This window comes from Ranitomeya imitator, chromosome 4, assembly GCF_032444005.1.
Source record: "Ranitomeya imitator isolate aRanImi1 chromosome 4, aRanImi1.pri, whole genome shotgun sequence".
In the NCBI taxonomy this organism is placed as follows: domain Eukaryota; kingdom Metazoa; phylum Chordata; class Amphibia; order Anura; family Dendrobatidae; genus Ranitomeya; species Ranitomeya imitator.
Window position 1 is genome coordinate 397772474 of NC_091285.1, and position 27384 is coordinate 397799857.

The 27384-nt window shown below is 43.0% G+C and overlaps 1 protein-coding gene across 1 annotated transcript in view; it reads left to right on the forward strand.

Annotated features, from left to right (window-relative positions):
• The window catches only part of LOC138674524 (uncharacterized), a 172413-nt gene that overhangs the window by 138564 nt on the left and 6465 nt on the right, over positions 1-27384 (forward strand). The window contains exon 6 of the mRNA XM_069762349.1: positions 1819-1906. Coding sequence (XP_069618450.1) covers positions 1819-1906 — 88 coding nt within the window. The remainder of the gene's footprint in view (positions 1-1818; positions 1907-27384) is intronic.

The following is a 27384-nucleotide window of genomic DNA, read 5'->3' on the forward strand; positions in this document are numbered from 1 at the left end:
CTCACGTCTTGTATTGCATTAGGCTTTTTCACTATTATGAGCTTTTCTGGTTGATTCCTTATTTTCCAGGCTTGAAAGACAAATTGCATTGTGAGTAAAATAATCTAGTGATATAAAATCTGCAATTGATTTACAGTATAATGTAAATCAATGAGAAAAAAAATGCTGTGCACACTTTGCGGAAAATCCGCTGTGGAAACGCTGCGGTTTAAAAGAAGGAGCATGTCACTTTTTTGTGAATCTGCAGCGTTTTTGTACCCATTCCATTATAGAAAACCGCAGGGGTAAAAAAGGAAGCAAATCCGCATGAAAACCGCAGCAAAAACGCACAAAAAATGCTGCGGAACCGCACAAAAAATGCAACAAATCCGCAGGTGTGTTTTCTGCCAGGAGAGGCAGAATCCGCACCAGAAATTCCTAAGGCTAATCCGCAACGTGTGCACATAGCCTTACTATGATTTTTGGTACTCCATTAATTTTTTTTTTTATAAATATTGAATTATTTTTCGGGCAAATGAAGTTGTCCAGTAGAACCTTGCACAGGATTGGGCACAAAGATAAAAAATTGTTATAAAAAATGGCTTTGATAATTCCTTTTTTTTTCACTGTATTAGCATCTATTTCATTTTTAGTGAAATTAATATTTTTTTGGAGGCACCAACTGTGGTGAATTGACCCAGCAGGAACCTATTCTGAACTGGGAGGGAAAGATTGTAATCACTTACCAAACAAAAGTTCTTCTTAATTCATCAATACAATTATCTTAAACAAAATTCTGAATTTTTCTACATATAAATATTTTTGGGGTCACGTGAAGTTCCCAGCAGAAACCTCTCCAGGACTGGGCCCTTTGCTAGGACTGGGAATGTGAAAGGCACTGGTTGTATTTTTTTTTATACTTATATTCCCTGAATTCACTATGAAATAAATTTAATCCAACACACTGATGAAGAGTAGTCGGGGGTGGGGTTGTTTGTTTGTTTTTGCATACGTGAAATAAAAGCTACAAAACATATATGCCAGACCATACATGCACCACTAACCAAGGGTACCAAGGTGTGCGTGGATATATATATATATATATATATACGGTTCAGTGCAACAACAAGTAAACATAAGAACCAAAGAGAAACAGCACTACAAGAACCAAGTAAAAATAGTATAACTCTTTATTAAAGTACTAATACCAAGAACATAGTAAAAAAGTCAAAAGGGAAAACAGGATGAGACAATGATCACCAAACAGTGGCAGTGTGGTATCAACAGGTAGTTAATATATCAACTGTGTGTCACACCCCCGGAAGAAGGCAACGCGCCGAAACGCGCGTTGGGGCTCGTGGCAGTGTGGTCTCCCCTCCAGGTATTATGACTGACTAACCTTTGGTTTATTTACTCTTCTGCTTATATCACTATCAGTCTTGCTGTGCATGTTTAGGTGTCATATCTCGCACTGATGCTATTTAACTATTTATGCACCATTGCACTTTCTAAGGCTGAGTTGTTATAATGTGCAGCATTATACAGCACACATTATATTATTATGGTTAATATTAGTCTTTGATATATTAACTACCTGTTGATACCACACTGCCACTGTTTGGTGATCATTGTCTCATCCTGTTTTCCCTTTTGACTTTTGTACTATGTTCTTGGTATTAGTACTTTAATAAAGAGTTATACTATTTTTACTTGGTTCTTGTAGTGCTGTTTCTCTTTGGTTCTTGTGAAATAAAAGCTGCCTTCTGAATTTGCTTGTACTATTTAAAATGCAGGATAATTATGATTGTGATTGTGCTTACCTCTGCTTTTTGTCTACAGGATGTGGATTTGCTCCTTGTGTCAGTTTTGCTATTGGTGTGATTTCAGTTATCGTTGTGATATGGACAGTCTTCAAAATAACACATTGGTCAGTATTATAGTGAGATATGTTCAGTATTACAGCAAAGAACAAGTTCTTATATTAATTTATTTATATGTATTGTAGTACTTATTCTACTTTCTATAGCACCAGTACAGGCAATGGTTGGAACAGACCATGCTGTTTCTCCTTATAACTGCAAAGCCTAAAGCCAACTGGTTAGTTGAATGTGCTATAAAAATATATGTTTGCTCTGCTGATCTGAGTGATCAAAGAATATAGCAAATTCTGCTTCATTCATGAGGGGAAGTGTATAATGAGTAATATCTATGAGTCTGGTGTCTTCTCAATCACTCATATAAGCCAATGGGCACACAAGTTTTATTTTTCCCCTTATGCCAAGCAGCCTACTAAACTGACAGATCTCTTTAAAGGGAATCTAGGCAAACCCTTTAACTTGGGGCACCTGTTATATTGTAGATATTTTACATCACGCTCCCTTTATTTTTTACTTTCCTTAAAGTGAGACAAATATTGTAATTAATACATATAAATCACAACCTATTGTTACCAAGCTGGGCTACCAGCAGTGACTCTAGGTGCCCTCACTACAACTATATGCAACTAACTGTTACTCTGTTAGGGTCAAGTGTAGACTGCAAACCACAGATGCCATATGCACAGGGTCGTACATAAACATCATGGGGCCCCATAGCAGAGGTTTTAATTAAATGACCCCCCCCCCCCCCCCCCCCCCCCCCGAAAAAAAAAAAAAATTTGACAGGTCACAGCAGGGTATACCTCTCAACTTTGCAGCCCTTAAAAGGTAATTTTCCTCCTAATCAAGCTCCTAGATTTCCCTTTAATTGCCCCCATAAAGTATGCTGCCAACAAAAGTGGAAAACATCACAGTGGGGATATCATACTGCGTTTGGGGGCAATGTACAGTCTACATGCACTATACCTCCTCTGACAATGTATGATGACCTCAACACAATAACCTTCCAAATATTACAATGGCCCATATATAGCACTCCACGTGGCCCCCACTTTACCCTCCAAATAATATAATGGCCCATACTTAGCCCTCCATACAGTATATTGGCCTATACATAACCCTTAAAATATTATAATGGCCCCCCACTTAGCCCTTCAAATATTATAGTGGCCCCCACACTGACCTCCATATAGTATAATTGGCCATACATAGTGTCACGACACAGCTGTCAGGTGACTCGGGACCATGGGCTCCTTTCATGGCTCCACCACTAGGGGGCGCCCTAGCTTGCCCTGCTCCCCGGGATATTTCAGATGACGAAGATGCCGAGGCATCCGCCCTTGCCTTATCTCCCAAGTTAGCCCTCCGTCTGTTCTCTTTCCCCACACAGGGAAGAGGGGGCACTACTGTGCCTCACAGTACACTAACCCGACAAACAGGGCGACACAGACAAGGGTTAACAGAAAACTCCAGACACACAAAATATTCACTTACATATACAGAGAAATCCACCGGGGTGTACAGGAAGGGAAGAAACCAAAATAGAAAAAGATAAGGAATTACCACGCGTACAAACCACACAACAGTCGCTAATAACTTCTCCAGCTCTACTTCTCATACCAACTCCTTTACCTCCTTTAGCCATACAGCAATAAAGCCAGCTCTAACGAGGAGTAGTAGAGCCAAGATTATATAGGGAAATGGAGTGGCTAAGCGAGCACAGCTGAGAACAGGGATTTCCAACATGGCCAATTAACCCCTGTTCTGCCAGAAGAAATAAATACATTTAATATGACGGAGAAGTGCTTCTTCTCAGCGCCGGAGTAGGAGCAATCAGACGCTGCGGTCTTCTGGCTCTACTCTGTCGAGGTAACCCGGTGACACATAGCCTTACATATAGTATAATAGGCTCACATTGCTTTCCAGATTACTATAATGTACCCCACATTGCCTTCCATGTAATATAATGCACCACACATTGCCTTACATGTATTATAATGGACTCAACATTGCCTTTCACCTAATATAATGCACCCTACATTGCCTTACACATAGTATAAAGGGCACTGCATTGCCTTCATTGCAGTATAATGGGCCCAAAGTGCTTTCCATATAGTGTAATGAACCCCACATTGCCTTCCATTATTATTATTATTATTATTCATTTTTATAGCGCCATTTATTCCATGGCGCTTTATATGTGAACGGGGCAAATATAGACAAGTACAATAAACATGAGCAATACAAGGCACAAACAAGTACAGGAGGAGAGAGGATCCTGCCCACGAGGGCTCACAGTCTACAGGGGATGGGTGAGGATACACTAGGTGAGGTTAGAGATGGTCATGTGGCGGTTCCATGCAATATAATGCACCCCTCATTGCCTTCCATGCAATATAATGCACCCTACATTGCCTTCCAGATAATATAATGCACCACACATTGCCTTCCATGTAGTATAATGCTCCCCATATATCCGTTCACATAGTATAATTCACCCAATATTGCCTTCCGTGCAGTATAATGCACCCAACATTGCCTCCATATAATATTATGCGCTCTACATTGCCTTCCCCGTCGTATAATACACCGAACATTGTCTTCAATGTAATATAATGCAGCCCACATTGCCTTATTAAACTTTGTACTGTCTTCTTTATCCATAATGGTTTCTTTTTATTCTTTGACATTTTATTGACAGAAGGTATAAGTTTTCTACAGGATTCTAGCAGTATTTCCTTAAACATGCTCCATTTATGATCCCACTCTACACGATTAAGCTCTTCTCTTAATTTGTTGAAATCAGCCATCCTAAAGTTCCAGGTTTTTGCATTTACCCTTTTGAATGTTTGGTTGAAAATTACTTTGAAACTTACTATATTATGGTCACTGCATCCCAAATGTTCACTGACCTGTAGATCTAAAATTGTATCTGGTCTATTTGACAGACCCAGATCCAGAAAATTATCCCCCCTGATTGGTTCATCTACCAGCTAACAGAAGTACATCAAAAAACAAAATACTGCCTAGATTAGTGGCAAAACTTCCAAAATCAATAAAGACATCAAAAATAGCACATAGAAGCGAAAAGCCATAAAATTACAAGTTTTTATTGAAACAAATATTTTTTTTAGAGAAAAGTATGTAAATGGTATAGAGATGGGGATAAAACTATGCAAAAATAACCACCAAAATAAGATAATGAGTTGCCATGATGTAAAAAAGCAAGTAGAATTTTCAATAATTATTATAATTGGCAACATGTACAACATCCAGGGCTCATTATATTGAAGGAATGAAGTTTAGGAGAGCCAAAAACAATGCTTCTCAAGAAGGTGTATTATTTAAGCCCAAAGATAAAAAAGATTATGTATACAGATCTCAAATGTACAGGATGTCTTCCAAGCTATGTATTTATAAGTGAATAGTTCACTACAGTAATAGAGAGAGATGAAGTGTGAAAAAAGCTTTTCAAAGGGTTTAAAAGTGTGAATCTTATTTGTTGATGTGAATACTTTTATGCCCAATGATGACAGAAGTATTCTAGGAGTGAAGAGGGTTGCTAGAAGAATCAGACCAAGTGGCCCAGTAAGTATACAATGACTTCAATAGTGTAGCAACCCAAGTTTTTCAAATGTGAAAGTTAAACATTTGAGGAAAAACATGCTAAGACATTACCTTAAGGCGGTGGCGGCACCCCCACCGCTAACAGAAGTACCGTATATACTCGAGTATAAGCCGACCCGAGTATAAGCTGACCCCCCTAATTTTGCCACAAAAACTTGGAAAACTTAAGCCTAGGGTGGAAAATGCAGCAGCTACCGGTAAATTTCAAAAGTACAAATAGATACCAATAAAAGTAAAATTAATTGAGACATCGGTAGGTAAAGTGTTTTTGAATATCCATATTGAATCAGGAGCCCCATATAATGCTCCATAAAGTTTGATGGGCCCCATTAGATGCTCCATATTAAAATATGCCCCATATAATCCTGCATAAAGGGTAATAAGGGCCCCATAAGATGCTCCATAGAGATATTTGCCCTATATAGTGCTGCACAAACGTTATGGCCCCATAAAATGCTCCATACAGATAATTGCCCCATACAATGCTGCACATGGCCCCATAAGATGCTCCATACAGACACTTGCCCCTTATAATGCTGCACAAACGTTATGGCCCCATAAGATGCTCCATACAGTCACTTGCCCCATATAGTGCTGCACAAGCGTTATGGCCCCATAAAATGCTCCATACAGTCACTTGCCCCATATAGTGCTGCACAAGCGTTATGGCCCCATAAGATGCTCCATACAGTTACTTGCCCCTTATAGTGCTGCACAAGCGTTATGGCCCCATAAGATGCTCCATACAGTTACTTGCCCCTTATAGTGCTGCACAAGCGTTATGGCCCCATAAGATCATCCATACAGTCACTTGCCCCTTATAGTGCTGCACAAGCGTTATGGCCCCATAAGATGCTCCATACAGTCACTTGCCCCTTATTGTGCTGCACAAGCGTTATGGCCCCATAAGATCATCCATACAGTCACTTGCCCCTTATAGTGCTGCACAAGCGTTATGGCCCCATAAGATCATCCATACAGTCACTTGCCCCATTTGCTTTTGCTCCGATAAAAAAAAAAAAAATCACATACTCACCTCTCGTCGCTCAGGACCACCGTCACTTTCAATATTCAGCGCTCTGTCTTCAGCACTGACATTCACGCAGAGGGCGTGCACTGACCACATCACCGCACCCTCTGACCTGAGTGTCACAGCCAGAGGACGCTGAAGACGGAGCCGCACCGGAACAAGGAGTGGTGAATATCACGCAGCGCAGTGCTCCCCTCCCCGTATACTCACCTACTCCTGGCGCGGTCCCTGCACGTCCCTGCTTCTTCCTGCGCTGCATCTTCTTTCTGTATTGAGCGGTCACAGTTACCGCTCATTACAGTAATGAATATGCGGCTCCACCTCTATGGAAGGTGGAGCCGCATATTCATTACTGTAATGAGCGGTACTATGTGACCGCTCACTGCAGGAAGAAGCTGCAGTGCTGGAAGAAGCAGGGACGTGTGTTGTGAATTCTGTGTCTGAATTCACTCCTGTGGTCACAAGTGGTACTGCAGCTTCTGAGCTTCCTCCCTCAGGTGTTCTGGTGAGCTCGTTAACTGCTTCATTACTTAACTCCGCCTGATGCTGCTATCCTTGCTCCTTGTCAATGTTTCAGTGTTGGATCTGAGCTTCTCCTGATTGTTCCTGTGACCTGCTGCTCTGTATAGCTATATGCTTTTTGCTTTTTTGTTGCTTTTTTTCTGTCCAGCTTGTCTTTTGTTTTGCTGGAAGCTCTGAGACGCAAAGGGTGTACCGCCGTGCCGTTAGTTCGGCACGGTGGGTTTTTTTTGCCCCCTTTGCGTGGTTTTGCTTTAGGGTTTTTTGTAGACTGCAAAGTTCGCTTTACTGTCCTCGCTCTGTCCTAGAATATCGGGCCCCACTTTGCTGAATCTATTTCATCCCTACGTTTTGTCTTTTCATCTTACTCACAGTCATTATATGTGGGGGGCTGCCTTTTCCTTTGGGGAATTTCTCTGGGGCAAGTCAGGCCTATTTTTCTATCTTCAGGCTAGCTAGTTTCTTAGGCTGTGCCGAGTTGCCTAGGTAGTTGTTAGGCGCAATCCACAGCCGCTTTTAGTTGTGTTTAGGATAGGATCAGGTGTGCAGTCTACAGAGTTTCCACGTCTCAGAGCTCGTTCTTGTATTTTTGGGTATTTGTCAGATCACTGTGTGCGCTCTGATCGCTAAGCACACTGTGTTTCTGGATTGCCTTCATAACACCTGTCATTAGCAAACATAACAGTACAAGGAGCCAACTAATGATTCTCAATAGAGGGAAAGAAAAAGTTCTGACATCATTTTTTTTTTTTTTTTTTCTTTTTCTGCTCTGTGTTCACTTTTTTTTTTTCCCCTAGACATTTGGGTGATTCTGGACACAGGTGTGGACATGGATATTCAGGGTCTGTGCTCTTCAATGGATAATCTCGTTATAAATGTACAAAAGATTCAAGATACTATTGATCAAAAATCTATGTTAGAACCAAGAATTCCTATTCCTGATTTGTTTTTTGGAGATAGAACTAAGTTTCTAAGTTTCAAAAATAATTGTAAGCTATTTCTGGCCTTGAAACTTCATTCTTCTGGTAATCCTATTCAACAGGTTTTGATTATTATTTCTTTTTTGCGCGGCGACCCTCAAGACTGGGCATTTTCTCTTGCGCCAGGAGACCCTGCATTGAGTAGTGTCGATGCGTTTTTCCTGGCGCTCGGATTGCTGTACGATGAGCCTAATTCAGTGGATCAGGCTGAGAAAAATTTGCTGGCTTTGTGCCAGGGTCAGGATGATATAGAAGTATATTGTCAGAAATTTAGGAAATGGTCAGTACTCACTCAGTGGAATGAATCCGCGCTGGCAGCTTTGTTCAGAAAGGGTCTCTCTGAGGCTCTTAAGGATGTCATGGTGGGATTTCCTATGCCCGCTGGTTTGAATGAGTCTTTGTCTTTGGCCATTCAGATCGGTCGACGCTTGCGCGAGCGTAAATCTGTGCACCATTTGGCGGTACTGCCTGAGGTTAAACCTGAGCCTATGCAGTGCGATAGGACTATGACTAGAGTTGAACGGCAGGAATACAGACGTCTGAATGGTCTGTGTTTCTACTGTGGTGATTCCACTCATGCTATTTCTGATTGTCCTAAGCGCACTAAGCGGTCCGCTAGGTCTGCCGTCATTGGTACTGTACAGTCCAAATTCCTTCTGTCCATTACCTTGATATGCTCTTTGTCGTCGTTTTCTGTCATGGCGTTTGTGGATTCGGGCGCTGCCCTGAATCTGATGGATTTGGATTATGCTAAACGTTGTGGGTTTTTCTTGGAGCCTTTGCGGTGTCCTATTCCATTGAGAGGAATTGATGCTACACCTTTGGCCAAGAATAAACCTCAATACTGGGCCCAGCTGACCATGTGCATGGCTCCTGCACATCAGGAAGTTATTCGCTTTCTGGTGTTGCATAATCTGCATGATGTGGTCGTGTTGGGGTTGCCATGGCTACAAACCCATAATCCAGTATTGGATTGGAATTCCATGTCGGTATCCAGCTGGGGTTGTCAGGGGATACATGGTGATGTTCCATTTTTGTCGATTTCGTCATCCACCCCTTCTGAGGTCCCAGAGTTCTTGTCTGATTATCAGGATGTATTTGAAGAGCCCAAGTCCGATGCTCTACCTCCGCATAGGGATTGTGATTGTGCTATCAATTTGATTCCTGGTAGTAAATTCCCTAAAGGTCGATTATTTAATTTATCCGTGCCCGAACACGCCGCTATGCGCAGTTATGTGAAGGAATCCCTGGAGAAGGGACATATTCGCCCATCGTCATCACCACTGGGAGCAGGGTTCTTCTTTGTAGCCAAGAAGGATGGTTCGCTGAGACCGTTTATTGATTACCGCCTTCTTAATAAGATCACTGTTAAATTTCAGTATCCCTTGCCATTGTTATCTGACTTGTTTGCTCGGATTAAGGGGGCTAGTTGGTTCACTAAGATAGATCTTCGTGGTGCGTATAATCTGGTGAGAATCAGGCAAGGAGATGAATGGAAAACTGCATTCAATACGCCCGAGGGTCATTTTGAGTATCTAGTGATGCCGTTCGGACTTGCCAATGCTCCATCTGTGTTTCAGTCTTTTATGCATGACATCTTCCGTGAGTATCTGGATAAATTCCTGATTGTTTACTTGGATGACATTTTGATCTTCTCAGATGATTGGGAGTCTCATGTGAAGCAGGTCAGAATGGTTTTTCAGGTCCTGCGTGCTAACTCTTTGTTTGTGAAGGGATCAAAGTGTCTCTTCGGTGTGCAGAAAGTTTCATTTTTGGGGTTCATCTTTACCCCTTCTACTATCGAGATGGATCCAGTTAAGGTCCAAGCCATCCAGGATTGGATTCAGCCGACATCTCTGAAAAGTCTGCAAAAGTTCCTGGGCTTTGCTAATTTTTATCGTCGCTTCATCTGTAATTTTTCTAGCATTGCCAAACCATTGACCGATTTGACCAAGAAGGGTGCTGATTTGGTTAATTGGTCTTCTGCTGCTGTGGAAGCTTTTCAGGAGTTGAAGCGTCGTTTTTGTTCTGCCCCTGTGTTGTGTCAGCCAGATGTTTCTCTTCCGTTCCAGGTCGAGGTTGATGCTTCTGAGATTGGAGCAGGGGCGGTTTTGTCACAGAGAGGTTCTGATTGCTCAGTGATGAAACCATGTGCTTTCTTTTCCAGGAAGTTTTCACCCGCTGAGCGTAATTATGATGTGGGCAATCGAGAGTTGCTGGCCATGAAGTGGGCATTCGAGGAGTGGCGTCATTGGCTTGAAGGAGCTAAGCATCGCGTGGTGGTATTGACTGATCATAAGAACTTGACTTATCTCGAGTCTGCCAAACGCTTGAATCCTAGACAGGCCCGTTGGTCGTTATTTTTTGCCCGCTTCGACTTTGTGATTTCGTACCTTCCGGGCTCTAAAAATGTGAAGGCGGATGCTCTGTCTAGGAGTTTTGTGCCCGACTCTCCGGGTTTATCTGAGCCAGCGGGTATCCTCAAGGAAGGAGTCATTGTGTCTGCCATCTCCCCTGATTTGCGGCGGGTGCTGCAAAAATTTCAGGCGAATAAACCTGATCGTTGTCCAGCAGAGAAACTGTTCGTCCCTGATAGGTGGACTAATAAACTTATCTCTGAACTTTATTGTTCGGTGTTGGCTGGTCATCCTGGAATCTTTGGTACCAGAGAGTTAGTGGCTAGATCCTTCTGGTGGCCATCTCTGTCACGGGATGTACGTACTTTTGTGCAGTCCTGTGGGATTTGTGCTAGGGCTAAGCCCTGCTGTTCCCGTGCCAGTGGGTTGCTTTTGCCCTTGCCGGTCCCAAAGAGGCCTTGGACACATATTTCGATGGATTTCATTTCTGACCTTCCCGTTTCTCAAAAGATGTCAGTCATTTGGGTGGTCTGTGATCGCTTTTCTAAAATGGTCCATCTGGTGCCCTTGGCTAAATTGCCTTCCTCCTCTGATTTGGTACCTTTGTTCTTTCAGCATGTGGTTCGGTTGCATGGCATTCCTGAGAATATTGTTTCTGACAGAGGTTCCCAGTTTGTTTCAAGGTTTTGGCGAGCCTTTTGTGGTAGGATGGGCATTGACCTATCCTTTTCCTCGGCTTGCCATCCTCAGACTAATGGCCAGACCGAACGAACCAATCAGACCTTGGAAACATATCTGAGATGTTTTGTTTCTGCAGACCAGGATGATTGGGTGTCCTTTTTGCCGTTGGCTGAGTTCGCCCTTAATAATCGGGCCAGCTCGGCTACCTTGGTTTCTCCATTTTTTTGCAATTCTGGGTTCCATCCTCGTTTCTCTTCAGGACAGGTTGAGTCTTCGGACTGTCCTGGTGTGGATTCTGTGGTGGATAGGTTGCAGCAGATCTGGACTCAGGTAGTGGACAATTTGATCTTGTCCCAGGAGAAAGCTCAACTTTTCGCTAATCGCAGACGCCGTGTGGGTCCCCGACTTCGTGTTGGGGATCTGGTTTGGTTATCTTCTCATCATATTCCTATGAAGGTTTCCTCTCCTAAATTTAAACCTCGTTTTATTGGTCCGTATAGGATTTCTGAGGTTCTCAATCCTGTGTCTTTTCGTTTGACCCTCCCAGACTCCTTTTCCATACATAATGTATTCCATAGGTCGTTGTTGCGGAGATACGTGGCACCTATGGTTCCATCTGTTGAGCCTCCTGCCCCGGTTTTGGTGGAGGGGGAATTGGAGTATATTGTGGAGAAGATTTTGGATTCTCGTGTTTCTAGACGGAAACTCCAGTATCTGGTTAAATGGAAGGGTTATGCTCAGGAAGATAATTCCTGGGTTTTTGCCTCTGATGTTCATGCTTCCGATCTTGTTCGTGCCTTTCATGCGGCTCATCCTGGTCGGCCTGGGGGCTCTGGTGAGGGTTCGTGACCCCTCCTCAAGGGGGGGGTACTGTTGTGAATTCTGTGTCTGAATTCACTCCTGTGGTCACAAGTGGTACTGCAGCTTCTGAGCTTCCTCCCTCAGGTGTTCTGGTGAGCTCGTTAACTGCTTCATTACTTAACTCCGCCTGATGCTGCTATCCTTGCTCCTTGTCAATGTTTCAGTGTTGGATCTGAGCTTCTCCTGATTGTTCCTGTGACCTGCTGCTCTGTATAGCTATATGCTTTTTGCTTTTTTGTTGCTTTTTTTCTGTCCAGCTTGTCTTTTGTTTTGCTGGAAGCTCTGAGACGCAAAGGGTGTACCGCCGTGCCGTTAGTTCGGCACGGTGGGTTTTTTTTGCCCCCTTTGCGTGGTTTTGCTTTAGGGTTTTTTGTAGACTGCAAAGTTCGCTTTACTGTCCTCGCTCTGTCCTAGAATATCGGGCCCCACTTTGCTGAATCTATTTCATCCCTACGTTTTGTCTTTTCATCTTACTCACAGTCATTATATGTGGGGGGCTGCCTTTTCCTTTGGGGAATTTCTCTGGGGCAAGTCAGGCCTATTTTTCTATCTTCAGGCTAGCTAGTTTCTTAGGCTGTGCCGAGTTGCCTAGGTAGTTGTTAGGCGCAATCCACAGCCGCTTTTAGTTGTGTTTAGGATAGGATCAGGTGTGCAGTCTACAGAGTTTCCACGTCTCAGAGCTCGTTCTTGTATTTTTGGGTATTTGTCAGATCACTGTGTGCGCTCTGATCGCTAAGCACACTGTGTTTCTGGATTGCCTTCATAACACCTGTCATTAGCAAACATAACAGACGTGCAGGGACTGCGCCGGGAGTAGGTGAGTATAATTAGACAGCCCCCGCTCCCCCTCCCCTGCCGACCCCTGGGTATGACTCAAGTATAAGCCAAGAGGGGGACTTCCAGCCCCAAAAAATGGGCTGGAAATCTCGGCTTATACTCAAGTATATACGGTAATTGTCCTGGATTGCAGATAAGAACTTACAGCTTTTAGCACAACCAGAAGATTCTATGTCCTATTGAATTTCTGGATAGTTAGAATCCCCGACAATAAGGACCCTATTATTATTTGCTGCCTTTTTAACTTGCTGCAGCATTTCCTCCTCTACCTGTTTAGCTATATTAGGAGGCTTGTAGCAAACTCCAATTATCAGCTTTCCATTATTGCCATCCTATGTACATTTACCCACACTGACTCTACATTGTTGCAGCTTCCCCCAATGTCATCATTGAGCACAGACCTTAAGTTGGATTTAATAAAAAATATACAGCCCTCTACCTTTTGTGCCTTTCCTTTCTGTCCTTCTGGATTCCATTAGTTATCCATAGAGGAATAGATACTTTTTGTTACATTTCGGTGGTATAAAACACTCCAGAAAAGGTTAAAAAATCTGTCAGGACTAGAGTATTAAATACTTTCTGTGACATAAAGGTGGTATATAACACTCTAAAAATGCATTGAAAAATTGGTCTGGATTAAATTAGTCATCTATACAGTAGTAGGTGCTTTCTGTGACATTAGTGGCATGTCTGACTTGTCGAGTCCAACATAAGATCCAGAAAGGACTGAAGTTTTAACGGTCTTAGTCTTGATTGTTTTAGAGTCAGCAACCAACCCAACTCTGCTAAAATAGCCCTAACTCTTACAAGTTGAGTATTGCAGTGCTCCACTGAGCTTGCCACAATCCAAAAATCATCTAGATATGAGAAGATCAGCGTATCTTGCATCCAAAGGTGAGCTGTCACCTCCGCGATGTTCTTAGTAAAAACCCTTGGTGCCATGAACAGACTTAGGGGTAAAGCCCTGAACTGAAAATGTGTTAACTTCCCTTTTAAATGAGGCACCCACGCAGCATTCTCCCTGCCTCAACCGGAACCTACTGGAAGTCAACCTATGACTTTTGGTTCAGACAACCTCTGCGCACTTGTCATCAGGACCCCTCTTGGTGCATCCCGCGGATGTGCATGCCTGAGATGGCGCAGTGGCCAGAGACTTGGAACGAAAACCTCAACTGCTCATACCCTGTCAGGCCTGGGTAGGCTCATTTTTCCAACCACTCCTGATATCTTTGTAAGGAGGAAGACTGGATCGCGGGTACCTGTTCTAAACCGGGTCCAGAACTGTTGAGGCTGTGTCCCATGTTGTCTGGGGGAAGGCAAAAAGGCTTGGACAGGTGCCCTGACCCAGAAGGCGAGGGCGCAGTTAAAAGTGAAAGCGCGCAGTGTCAGCCAGTTTCCCATCAGCAGTGACAGAGGCAAGGTGCGTGCATAGCGTGCTCTGTGGTGTGTGCAGCAGGGCCATAGTGACACATGGCCGACCTGATGCCAGAACACTGCTGGGGCCCACCGCAGTAACAGGGAGAGAGCTGAGAGCCCTGTACAGCTGATCGCTGCACGTAAGCCTGAGGGCCAGAGAAGGTGCAGGAGTGTCCTCTGCTGCTCTCGTTGCCGGACATTGCCACGCTGCTCGACCGGGATCCTGATAGTACTGCGGCCTTGTTTGCATTGGCCGCATTCAATTATGGACTAGGGGCCAAATTGGTCTGGGTCTACAACAATCGGGTGCACCGCACAACAGGATACACCCCGTATACCCTACTATTTGGGCGGAAAGGATGAGAAATCACCGAGCTAGAGCTGGAACCAGAAGAAGACTACCCATGGACAGGGGTGTCTTTCTGGATCCGAGAACATAGACATCGGTTGTAGACTCTCCACCAGCTGGTACAGACTAAGTTCCGAGAACTCGAGCACCATGAAGCAATGCCTCTCTGAGGGACAGCTCTTAAAGTGGGAGATTGAATACTGGTCCGGGACAAGAGGCCACAGGGCAAGCTGGAATACCGGTGGGAGAAAATTCCATATCGAGTGAAATGCCGAGTTGACAATGCTGGTCCAGTGTATGAGATTCAACCTGAGGGTGAAGAAGAAGTGCCTACTCGCATAGTCCATGTTGCGTCCCTGCCGGTCGTGGTACCCTGAGGAGGAGGAGAGAGAGTCAGGACCCATCGAGGCTCATAGCCCTCCAACTTTTGACTACGATGGATTAGAACCAGTTGCATCATCTTCAGACAGAAAGCTCACCGGCCGCTAGTCCAGGGGAAATATGTCAGCCAGAAACTCTAGAAATGGCTGTCCCATCAGAACCAGATACACCCCTGCCTTCCACTATCCAACCAGACTCCACTACTCAACCTGATCTACGCTGCACTGCACGGACGACCATTGGAAGACCTCCTAATCGTTATGAACAAGATCAGTTTATTTGGCAGCGATTGCCCAAGAAATGGATGAGTGCCAACGCTTGCTGCAAGAACTTTTACCCGTGGAATGGCGAGCTAAAGGAGAAGGGGGAGTGTAAGGAGGAAGACCAGACCGCGAGTACCTGTACTAAGCCGGGTCTGGAACTGTCGAGGCTGCATCCCATGTTGTCCGGGGGAAGGCAGAAAGGCTCGGACAGGTGCCCTGACCCAGAAACCAGGGGTGTGGTTAAAAGTGAAAGCTCGTGCAGCATCAGCCAGTTTCCCGCTAGCAGTGACAGAGGTGAGGTGCGTGCTCCACGGTGTGGGCAGCCGGACCGTAGTGACACACGGCCGACCTGACTCCAGAACACTGCCAAGGCACACCGCAGTAACAGGGAGAGAGCCGAGAGCCCTGTATAGCTGATCGCTGCACGTAAGCCTGAGGGCCAGAGAAGGGTGCAGGACTGTACGCCGCTGCTCTCGTTGCCAGACATTGCCACATTTAAATTGCCATTGTCGTATCCCACAGTTAAATTAAATTGTTAACCCTTGTTCTGCCTCTTGTGCGTCACTGCATCCCGCAACCTGCTCACATCTTCATCTTGAGGCCTACCATTAGGGGCAGTAACCCAACTGATGCGGGGGAGAGGTGCCGCCCATTTATTTCAGTGGATTTCCTGGATCGGCAGATTCTCGCTCAGGTGGTGCAATCATAGGTGATAGAAAACAACAAGTTATCTCCTCTACACAGGATAAGTGATATTAATGTATGAATTGGTTGGAACAATTTGGAAACTTTTATCCCGGATTGGACACTTTTACCCCCCATTTGAAAATGGCATGGAAGGTCAGATGTCTGACAGACACTCCATTTGTTCTCAATGGGGCTGCCGGAAAAATCCGGATTGGGCAATAGTCAAATATTCTAATGGGAATAATAGTTCCCCATTCTGCCTTTCAGTGCGGGTCCCTGCAGTCGAACCTCCGCCTATCAATGTTATCACGTATCCTGTGGATAGGTGATCATTTTTTTCACTAAAGAATCCCTTTAAGTCTATCTCTGCCACTGTGTATTAGTATTCCAATTGAAAAGAGAACAGCACTCAATGTCAAGATGCACATCCAAATGCTCCAAGGCACCCACTTGATAACATCAGCCAGAATAAATGTAGACAGCATCCAGCAAAAATTTAGTCTGTATTCCACCATCATGCAATTAGAATGTTTTGATCCATTGCAGGTATTTATCTAGACCATATAATTGAGTGTAGAGGGGTTTATATACTGTGGTTCACATACAAACACCAATCACCATACAGACCCAACCCCCTAATATAAAATACATAAAAGCATACATTTTCGATATACAAAACCCTAAATCTCAGTTCTTTATAAAGACAATATCAACATCAAATATAAATAGATACAAAATCTGCATATATAGTAGTAGGAACAGTAAAGGTTAAAAACCAAAATAAAGTGATTACCAATGAAAAGGATGCATCTATGTTGTTATAGTTACAACCTACCAATCAATGACATTTAAACATGGATATCTAATGTAAAATCTCCCTTAGACCAATCATGTTTTCGCAGCATGCACACCCAAAACATGGAAAGTTTCCCAGTCTGGAAGTGCTGAGTGTGGTTTGTGTCAGCACTTTCAGAGTGCCGAAATCAGATTTTACCAACCTGTCCTCCAAATTTCGATCCCGTTTATATAATGGAGGGGTCCAAGATTCCAAGTGCAGTATCAAGGGAAGACCCCTATGTAATAGGGGACAATGTTTATTAAAGATACCCGCTATACATCCCCTAACAGGGCAAAAGGTTGAGACAAAGGTAATTATCTTTCCTGTCTGTTTTGTGCATGCATACCTCAAGAGATCCTTCCATTCTAGCAATAGAGCCCTCTGCTTAAATCTATTGATTTTATTATTTGGATATCCCCTAGATATAAATTTCCAAAACATCTCCTCCAACCACCAATCCAATTTTTCTTCACATGAAACAGTTCATCTGACCCTGATCAATTGACTCCAAGGGAGAGGCTTAATCATTTTGCGTCGATGATTGCTATCAAAATGTAATAAGCTACTTTTGTCAGTATGTTTTACAAACAAGTCAGTGATCAATATACCATTATCTTTATATACCAGGGTATCAATGAACTGCAACTCAGTCATGGAATGGGTTAATGTAAACTGCACCTCTGGATAGACATGATTATGTTCACTCTGGAAGGCAAGACATTCATCAACACTACCCTCCCGCAATAAAAAGACATCATTAATGTATCGCCACCAGGCCCGAGCAGGTTGCTAGAAAGTGGAACTGTATACGTGTACGTCATCAAATTCCGCCATGTAGATGTTAGCATAAGTGGGGGCCACAATGGACCCCATGTCGGTACCCCGACCCTGCAAGAAGTGATCATCATCGAAGTACGTTTCTCAACACAAGAGGAGTGCTGTCCAAAGGCCGGAAGTGACAATACTAGTGGTAACATGACCTTCCGGCAGTCCGGAAGCTACTCCATTGCTGCTGTATGCATTCCAAACACATGGGCCTGCGGTCCAAAAGACTGGAAATGGCATCAGATGCCACTCTAGTAGGAGGTGGACCTACAGTACCTAATACATAAATATGATATCTGACATGACGTTGAGCTACAACAAATCCCATGTAGGGGCACTGACACAACTGGTCAGACTCATTTATTTTTGGTATTACTTGCCACTGCAAGAGTTCAATCCATATTCCCATATATTATTAAATTCCCCCCTGATGAACCCCCCGAATGGAGAGGGAATCCCGTTGGGAGACCATACAATCCCTATGGGTAATCTGTGAACAAGCTATACTTGGGGACTGCCCTTGTAAGGACAAGAGCAAAGCAGGGGCACAACAAGGAGTTTTAGAGGAAAAGAGTAACTTATCACTCCCCCCTGTCTACTACCATTGTTCTTCTCCCGTTCCTGTCCCGTGAACCTGTGACAGAAAGAAAAGGAAAAAAACTACATTGGTGAGATCAAACCAATTTTTACTATGAGCACAGATTATCTTGAAGCACTAGCACTTTATTTATTCTCTTTGTATTGTTTATGACTTATTATTACCAGTTATTTTGTTTGTGTGTAGCCCATTCACTACTTCCATCTATCCCCCACTCCCTGAAGATGGCTGGACCATCATTGTAAATACATCATTGTAAATACACACCTGTACTTTGTATTTCCCCACCTCATTGTAGATTATAAGCTCTCACGAGCAGGGTCGTCTTGCGTTGCTTTAATTATTATATTGTTAACATTGTTACTTATGACTGTTGTGTTTGAAGCTGTTAAACTGTAAAGCGCTGCGGAATATGTTAGCGCTATATAGATAAAGATTATTATTATTATTATTATTATGGGCTTCATATATTTTATAGTACAAATTAAAAGTTGTACACACATGGTCAAAATTGTTGGTACCCCTCGTTTCATGACAGAAAAACCCACAATGGTCACAGAAATAACTTGAATCTGACAAAAAGTAATAATAAATAAAAGATCTATGATAATGAACAAATGAAAGTCAGACATTGCTTGTCAACCATGCTTCCACTGAATTAAAAAAAAAATAAAACTCATGAAATAGGCCTGGACAGAAATGATGGTACCCTTAACTTAATATTTTGTTGCACAACCTTTTCAGGCAATCATTGCAATCAAACGATTCCTGTAACTGTCAATGAGACTTCTGCACCTCTCAACAGGTATTTTGGCCCACTCCTCAAGAGCAAACAACTCTAGTTATCTCATGTTTGGAGGTTGCAATTTCCAGACTGCATGTTTCAGCTCTTTCCCAAGATGCTCAATAGGATTTAGGTCAGGGCTCATAGAAGGCCACTTCAGAATAGTCCAATGTTTTCCTGTTTTCCTCTTAGCCATTCTTAGGTGTTTTTAGCTGTGTGTTTTGGGTCATTAACCTGTTGCAAGACCCATGACCTGAGAATGAAACCACACTTTCTGACACTGGGCAGCACATTTCTCTCTAGAATCTCTTGATAGTCTTGAAATCATTATACCCTGCACAGATTCTAGACACCCTGTGCCAGATGCAGCAAAGCTGCTCTGGAACATAACAGAGCCTCCTCCATGTTTCACAGTAGGGACAGTGTTCTTTTCTTAACCCCTTCCTGACATGCGCCGTACTAGTACTGCTTTGCCGCAAACCGCAGTACTAGTACGGCACTGCTATTTCCGCTCACCGCGCTGCATCGTGTGGTGACCGGGTGAGGGTGGCTGCTGTTTCTAACAGCAGACCACCCAGGCACGTCACCACGAGGGGCTGATCCGCCCCCCGCGTCGGCGATCGCTGTAATTGGCTGGTGAACTCTCACCAGCCAATCACAGCAAAGCTGACAATAAAGTTGTAAAAAAAAAAAGCATGTGACATGCTGTGATTGGTGCTGTGTGACGTCACACCAATCACAGCCGTCACAGTAGGTGGGGTGATCACCACGTCACCTCTCCTGATTAACCCCTATGGCGCTGATTGGCTGAACAATAGCTTCTGGCCAATCAGCGCCAAAGGGGTTAATTTAAAATAGCACCATCTTTCTCTCAGATTTGGCGTGCAGAGCGGTTGTCCAAGCCCCTCTGTCTCACCTGAGTCAAAGAATCCATTGGTGGCCAGTGTGATCAACCCGGCGATCTCCTGCCTCCTGTGCTGATCTCCTGCTCCAGCTTTGTGCTCTGTGCTCTCTGCTGCCATCTGCCTGCTGTGTGAGGCCTGTGATCACAGCAGCAGCACCTCCCCCACCTCTTTCCCATCCCCCCATCCCTGTTCCAGTACCCCCTCTCCTCCCTTCAATTGATTTTTTTGCACACTTTTTTGCGCTTTTTTTCATGTGCGCAGCATCCCGCGCAGAGCATTCATGCCCCCTGAAAAAGGAGAGTGTCCGAAACGATCGTTGGGGTGTGTGAGCGGACCCCTGGAATCCCTATACCTCGCAGCATTGGTAGGTAATGTCCCTATTTTATTCGGCTATTTCTATAGATCTTAGCATCTTTTGTACCTTCTTATGCTGCATATGGTGGCCACACTAATCTCTCCCGCTCGCACTTCACTCAACTTGTTTTGTTCCTTTTACATTGGTTGCCTTCCACATGCGCCATTTTTAAGCCTGGTTCTTTGTACTGTCTTATATATATCTTAATAAAGAATTTTTTTCATACTATTATACATGGACTTTTTTGGTCGCCTTGTTTTTGGCTTCATTGCCTTCCCCCGTGCATGTGTTTTGCTAGCGATCAGTCCACAGTAATTTGTCCATTAACTTTCAGCTGGCCAATATTATGTTTTTAATATTTTGTATTTTCTAAAATAAATATTATTTCTTCACAGTATTTGCCACGCTGATTCTGTTTTGGTTTGTGAGTTTTGTATTTGGTAGCTAGTACAGTGTAGTTTCAGGCTCAGCAAAGTACCATAGCCAGCGTCAGTGTTTGAAGTCCCCATTCCCATCCCCTCCCTGTTCCAGTACCCCCCTCCCTCTCCTCCCTCCAATTGATTTTTTTGCGAACTTTTTTGCGCTTTTTTCCTGTGTGCGGCGTCCCGTGCAGAGCATTCGTGATCTTCCTGTGTCCACAGCGCTTTGATCAGTATCGCTGCTGATCAGAGACTGCGCCACGGGAATTTTTCTTTTTTAGCTAGTTAATGTAGCGGACTTTGCAGTCTAAGCGACGTCCAAGTTTTTTTTAGAAAAAAAATAATCGTAGTTAGTATAGTGTAGTTTTAGACGTAGCAAAGTAGTGTAGCCGGCGTCAGTGTTTGGTGACGTCCCCCCATCCAATTGAATTTTTAGCGCACTTTTTTGCGCTTTTTTTCCTGTGTGCGGCGTCCCGCGCAGAGCATTCGTGCTCTTTCTGTGTCCACAGCACTTTGATCAGTATCGCTGCTGATCAGAGACTGCACCTTGGGAATTTTTCTTTTTTAGCTAGTTAGTGTAGCGGACTTCGCAGTCTAAGCGACGTCCAAGTTTTTTTTAGAAAAAAATAATAGTACAGTGTAGTTTTAGACATAGCAAGGTAGTGTTGCCGGTGTCAGATCGTTAGTGACGACCGATCGTCTTTTAGAGAAAAAAAATTGTACAGCGTAGTTTTAGTGGTAGCGTGTTAGTACAGCCGGCATCACAGCGTTAGTGACAACCGATCTTGTTTTAGAAAAAAAAAGTACAGAGTAGTTTTATAGGACGGGAGGTAGCTTTTTTTTTCTTGCATAAAAAGTGCATTAGGGGAGCGTACGTCACATTGTTGGTGACGTCCGTTTTTCTTTTGCAAAAAGAATTTTCGTCGGATAAATTTATAGGGAAGGCATTAGTGTAGTGAACGTCTGTTTTTTTTTTATCCAAACATTTTTTTAAAATCTGATTTTTCTCTACATTTTTTCTTCTACATTTTACCTCTCTACTTCTTTTTTCTCTGTTTTGTTATAATAAAGAGTAAACTATTACACAAGCCCCACACATTACACGTGTAAAAGCACCACTTACACACACATCCCCAGGGTTTGGGAAAAAAAATTAAAATGGCCCATTCGTCAACAAGGCGCTATTCACCAGAGGAGGCTTACGCCTTGCGTCCGACACGGATACAGCTAGTGAGGAAGATCCCACATTCCTCTATTCCTCCTCCTCCCCCTCATCCTCCTCATCTGGTGAAGAAGGACCCTCAACAAGGCGCCCTAGGACCCAGGCAACTCCTGCAGCAATCGATCCCATATGGATTGCACCCCCCTGAAAACTTTCAGCCCGTCATTCGGGATTTCAGCAGCAGCTCAGGAATCCAGTTTGACACCACTGGCCTCACTGAAATTTACTTCTTCAAATTGTTTTTCAGTGAGGAAATAATAAATCTTATGGTGGCCCAGACAAACCTGTATGCCCAGCAATTTTTCACCCAAAATCCCACGTCATCATATGCCAGATGGACCCCCGTAAATGCAGCAGAGATGATGACATTTTGTGGAATTGTGCTGCATATGGGCATAATAAAAAAACAGAGATTCGTCAGTACTGGAGTACTGATATTCTCTACAGTACACCGGTATTCCGCATGGCCATGACAAGGACACGATTTGAAGGGATCCAAAGATTTTTGCATTATAGTGATAATGCACAGTGTCCTCCCCGAGATGATCCTAACTTTGATCGTCCATATAAAATTCGGCCAGTGGTTGAACACTTCAGCAGAAAATTTGCTGAGGCGTACACACCCTAGAGGGACATCGCTATTGATGAATCTTTCATTCATTTCAAAGGGAGGCTAAAATTCCGACAATACCTGCCCAGTAAGAGGTCCAGGTACGGAATAAAGCTGTACTAACTGTGCGAGAGTACCTCAGGGTACACCCACAGATTTAGGGTCTACGAGGGGAAGGACACCCAAATTAATCCCCCTGAATGCCCCCCCATCCTGGGGGTGAGTGGGAAAATTGTGTGGGAATTGCTGCACCCACTGCTGGATAAAGGTTATCACCTCTACATTGATAACTTTTACACTAGTGTCCCACTCTTCAAGGCCCTCTCTGCCAGAGGTACAGCTGCATGTGGCACCGTGCGAAAAAATCAGCGAGGCCTCCCTAAGCCGCTAATTGGGCAAATGAGAAAAGGGGAAAGCAGAGCCCAATGCAGCAACAACATGCTAGTGGTCAAGTATAAGGACAAAAGGGATGTCCTTATCCTGACCACCATACACCGTGACAACAGCATCCTTGTCACTGTTCGTGGGACTATAAACATAAGGATGAATGACCTCGGGGAGATCAAAACATCCAACACCGCAGAGACACCATCACGTGTTTCTCAACGCAGTGAACCAGAACTGTTTGTGGGACCACAGCACAAGTCCGAAAGCCAGATTGTATTTTGGATTACAATCGGTACATGGGGGGCTGTGGATCTTTCAGATCAGGTCCTCCAACCATACAGTGCCATGCGAAAAGCCAAAGTATGGTACAAAAAATTGGCCGTGCACATTATACAGATGGCACTGTGCAATGCTTTTGTGCTGTCCTGATCTGCAGGCAATACGGGGACCTTTCTTCAGTTTCAGGAGGTAGTCATCAAGGCCCTAATGTTTTTCACTCGGGGAGGTGAGGGCCCCAGTACTTCTGAATCTGATAGTGCCCGGATTGTCCCAGGTCAACATTTCCCAGGACAGGTTCCCCAAGCAGCGAGGACAGGCCGATCACAAAAGCGGTGCTGAGTATGCTCCAAGAGAGGAATCCGAAAGGACACAACTTACCATTGTGAAACCTGCCCTGAGAAACCTGGCCTTTGCATTAAGGATTATTTCAAAGCGTACCACATGTCCACAAATTAATAAAATTAGTTTATACCCTTTTGACACAACACATCTATAATCTGATGTACCGAGCACATCTTACACATACCGCCACATTATAAATTCATACACTAAAACCAAAAGCATTATAGTTATTACTATAAAACTATGCCTCTAGATAAATTCCTTCAGAGGTGTAGTTTTCAAAATGGGGTCAATAATGTAGGATTTCCACTGTTTAGGCACATCAGGGGTTCTGCAAATGCAACATGACGCTCGCAGACCATTCCATCAAAGTCTGCAATCCAAAACAGAACTTCCCTTCCGAGCCCTGCTGTGCGCCCAAACAGTGGTTTTCCCCCACATATGAGATATTGGCATATTCAGGAGAAATTGCTCAACAATGTTAGTCGACCATTTTCTCCTTTTACACTTCTGAAAATAAAAAAATCGTTGCTAAAAGATCATTTTCGTGGCAAAAATGTGATTTTTTTTGTCACGGCTCTACGTTATAAACTTCTGTGAAGCACCTGGGGGTTCAAAGTGCTCACCACACAGCTACATAAGTTCAATAAAGGGTCTAGATTCCAAAATAGAGTCACTTGTTGGGGTTTTCCAATGTTTAGGCACATCAGGGGCCCTTCAAAAGCAACATGGCGTCCACTCTCAATTCCAGCCAATTTTGCATTCAAAAAGTCAAAAGGTGCTCCTTCCCTTCCGAGCCCTGCTGTGCGCCCAAACAGTGGTTTTCCCCCACATATGGGTTATTGGTGTACTCAGGAGAAAATGTGCAACGACTGTAGAGGTTTATTTTTTCCCATTACCTTTGTGAAAATAAAAAAATTGGGGCTAAAAGATCATTTTTTGTGGAAAAAATGTGTTTGTTTTTTTCACGGCTCTACGCTATAAACTTCTGTGAAGCACATGGGGGTTCAAAGTGCTCAACACACAGCTACATAAGTTCGTTCAAGGGTCTAGTTTCCAAAATGGGGTCACTTGTTGGGGTTTTCCAATGTTTAGGCACATCAGGGTCTCTTCAAACACAACATGGCGTCCACTCTCAATTCCAGCCAATTTTGCGTTCAAAAAGTAAAAAGGCGCTCCTTCTCTTCCAAGCCCTGCTGTGCGCCCAAACAGTGGTTTTCCCCCACATATGGGATATCGGCGTATTCAGGAGAAATTGCTCACCAACTTTAGTGGATCATTTTCTCCTTTTACCCTTGTGAAAATAAACAAATTGTTGCCGAATGATCATTTTTGTGACTAAAAAGTTAAATGTTCATTTTTTCCTTCCACATTGCTTCAGCTCCTGTGAAGCACCCGAAGGGTTAATAAACTTCTTGAATGTGGTTCTGAGTACCTTGAGGAGTGCAGTTTTTTGAATGGTGTCACTTTTGGGTATTTTCTGTTATATAGACCCCTCAAAGTAACTTCAAGTGTGAGGTGGTCCCTAAAAAAAATGGTTTCCTAAATTTTATTGAAAAAATAAAAAATTGCAGGTCATCTTTTAACCCTTATAACTTCCTGACCAAAAAATATTTTGGTTCTAAAATTGTGCTGATGTGTAGTACACATGTGAGAAATGTTATTTCTGAACTAATTTTTGTGACATATCGCTCTGATTTAAGGGCATACAAACTTAAAGTTAAAAAATTGCTAAATTTTCAAAATTTTCGCCAAATTTCCATTTTTTTCACAAATAAATGCAAGTCAAATGGAAGAAATTTTACCACTATCATAAAGCACAATATGTCACGAGAAAGCATTCTCAGAATCACCAAGATCCGTTGAAGCGTTTCAGAGTTATGAGCTCATAAAGTGACAGTGGTCAGAATTTAAAAAAATGGCCTGGTCAGGAAGTTGAAAACAGGCTTCGGGGTGAAGGGGTTAATATGCTTAATTTTTCCATCTGTGAACAGAGAGCTAATGTGCCTTGCCAAAAAAAGTTAAATTTTTGTCTCATCTGTCCATTGGGCATTTTCCCAGAAGCTTTGTGGCTTGTCAACATGTAGTTTGGCAAATTCCAGTCTGGCTTTTTTATGATTTTTATTTCAACAATGATGTCCTCTTTGGTCGTCTCCCATGAAGTCCACTTTGGCTCATACAACGACGAATGTGGGATCTGACCCAGATGTTCCTTGAGCTTGAAGTTCACTTTTGATCTGTTTAGAAGTTTTTATGGGCTCTCTTGTTACAATTCGAATTATCCGTCTCTTTGATTTGTCATCGATTTTCCTCCTGCAGCCACATCCAGAGAGGTTAGCTACAGTCCCATGGATCTTACATTTTTGAATAATATATGCAACTGTAGTCACAGGAACATCCAGCTGCTTGGAGATGGTCTTATAACTTTTACCTTTAACATGTTTGTCTATAATTTTATTTCTCATCTCCTGAGTCCAGAGACAACTCTTTCCTTCGCTTCCTCTGGTCCATGTTGAGTGTGATATACACCATGTCACCAAACAGCACAGTGAGTATCTGTTGCACTATACACAGGCCCACTCACCGATTCCAAGATTGTAGGCACCTCTGATGCTAATTAGTGGACACACTGATTTAACATATCTGTTTTGTCATATTATTTTCAGGGGTACCATCATTTCTGTCCAGGCCTATTTCATGAGTTTTATTTATTTTATTTTGTGGAAATATGGTTAATAAGCAATGTCTGACTTTCATTTGTTCATTATCATATTAACTTTTGTCAGATTCAAGTTATTTCTATGACCATTGTGGGTTTTTCTGCAATTAAACAAAGGGTACCAACAATTTTGACCACGTGTGTATTTACAACTATCCAAAACCAACACGCCCCGCCCCTATCCTCTGGCTTTATTGATATTTTACTTACATTAATTTAACCCGTCAGAGCTCTCCTTTCAAGAATGAATAAATTATGTTTGGACTTTAAGTGGAAATTATGTTTCAGTAATTACACATAATTTTTAATCAATTGTATATAAGATTCAACAAAATAATTATTGCAAGGTGGTTGAAAGATACTTTTGTTGTAGAGTACCACATCACATAACGTTTACATAGAAGAAAGACCCTCAACAGGTAATTGTGCAGAATCATTAACCCCAAAGAACGAGAATAAACGTAGTCTTCTGAGAAACATGTACAAATCATTTTCAAGTTGAAACCAATCTGGTATATTGGAGGAGCAAAAAGATAAACCCTTAGATAACACATCCAATTGAATGTCAGTCAGGGGAATTAATAAAATATTTACCACCAATTCTCTGTTGTTAATACATCCTTCTTCCTTCCCTCCATTTCTCGTATCTACATTGTAGCAAGTCTCGTTGTCCTCTGTTCTTCCTATCTTCCTAATATGTTTTCAACCACCTCTGCGACGCCTCCTCGATGTGTGATCTTGACCTTTCTTTTTCCTAAAAAATGAGTAGAGGTTGAAGGACCTACACTGGATTCATCCGTTAACTTGGAATCGGAAGTAGTAAACCCAAAAAACATGGAGAATTATCTCCTGTGGTTTACTTGATCTCCTTATCTGGGCAAATGTACCCTAGAAGCTAAGTTTAGGTTAAACCCCAACTGTGTTTATCTTTTCATCTTTTTCTTTTAATAGCCACAAACTGTATATCTACGTGTATTTGTTTGCATTCAATGTGGTGAATTGTTTGTGTATAAACCATGCTTAAAAGCTAGTCTTATGGCCCGTTGGTTTTTGTGTGCAGGTCTCAACTAGCTGTAAAGGGTCCATGATGTATATCTATTGTATATGGGTCCCATAAGAGCTATATGAGATCTTTCTGTAGATTAGTACATGTCATTGGTATATAAGGGTGCCAATTGGTACAATAACCTATGTTTCTTTAATCAATATGCACTATCCCTTCATCTCTTTTATTTGCTTGCTGTTTTCCCACCTATA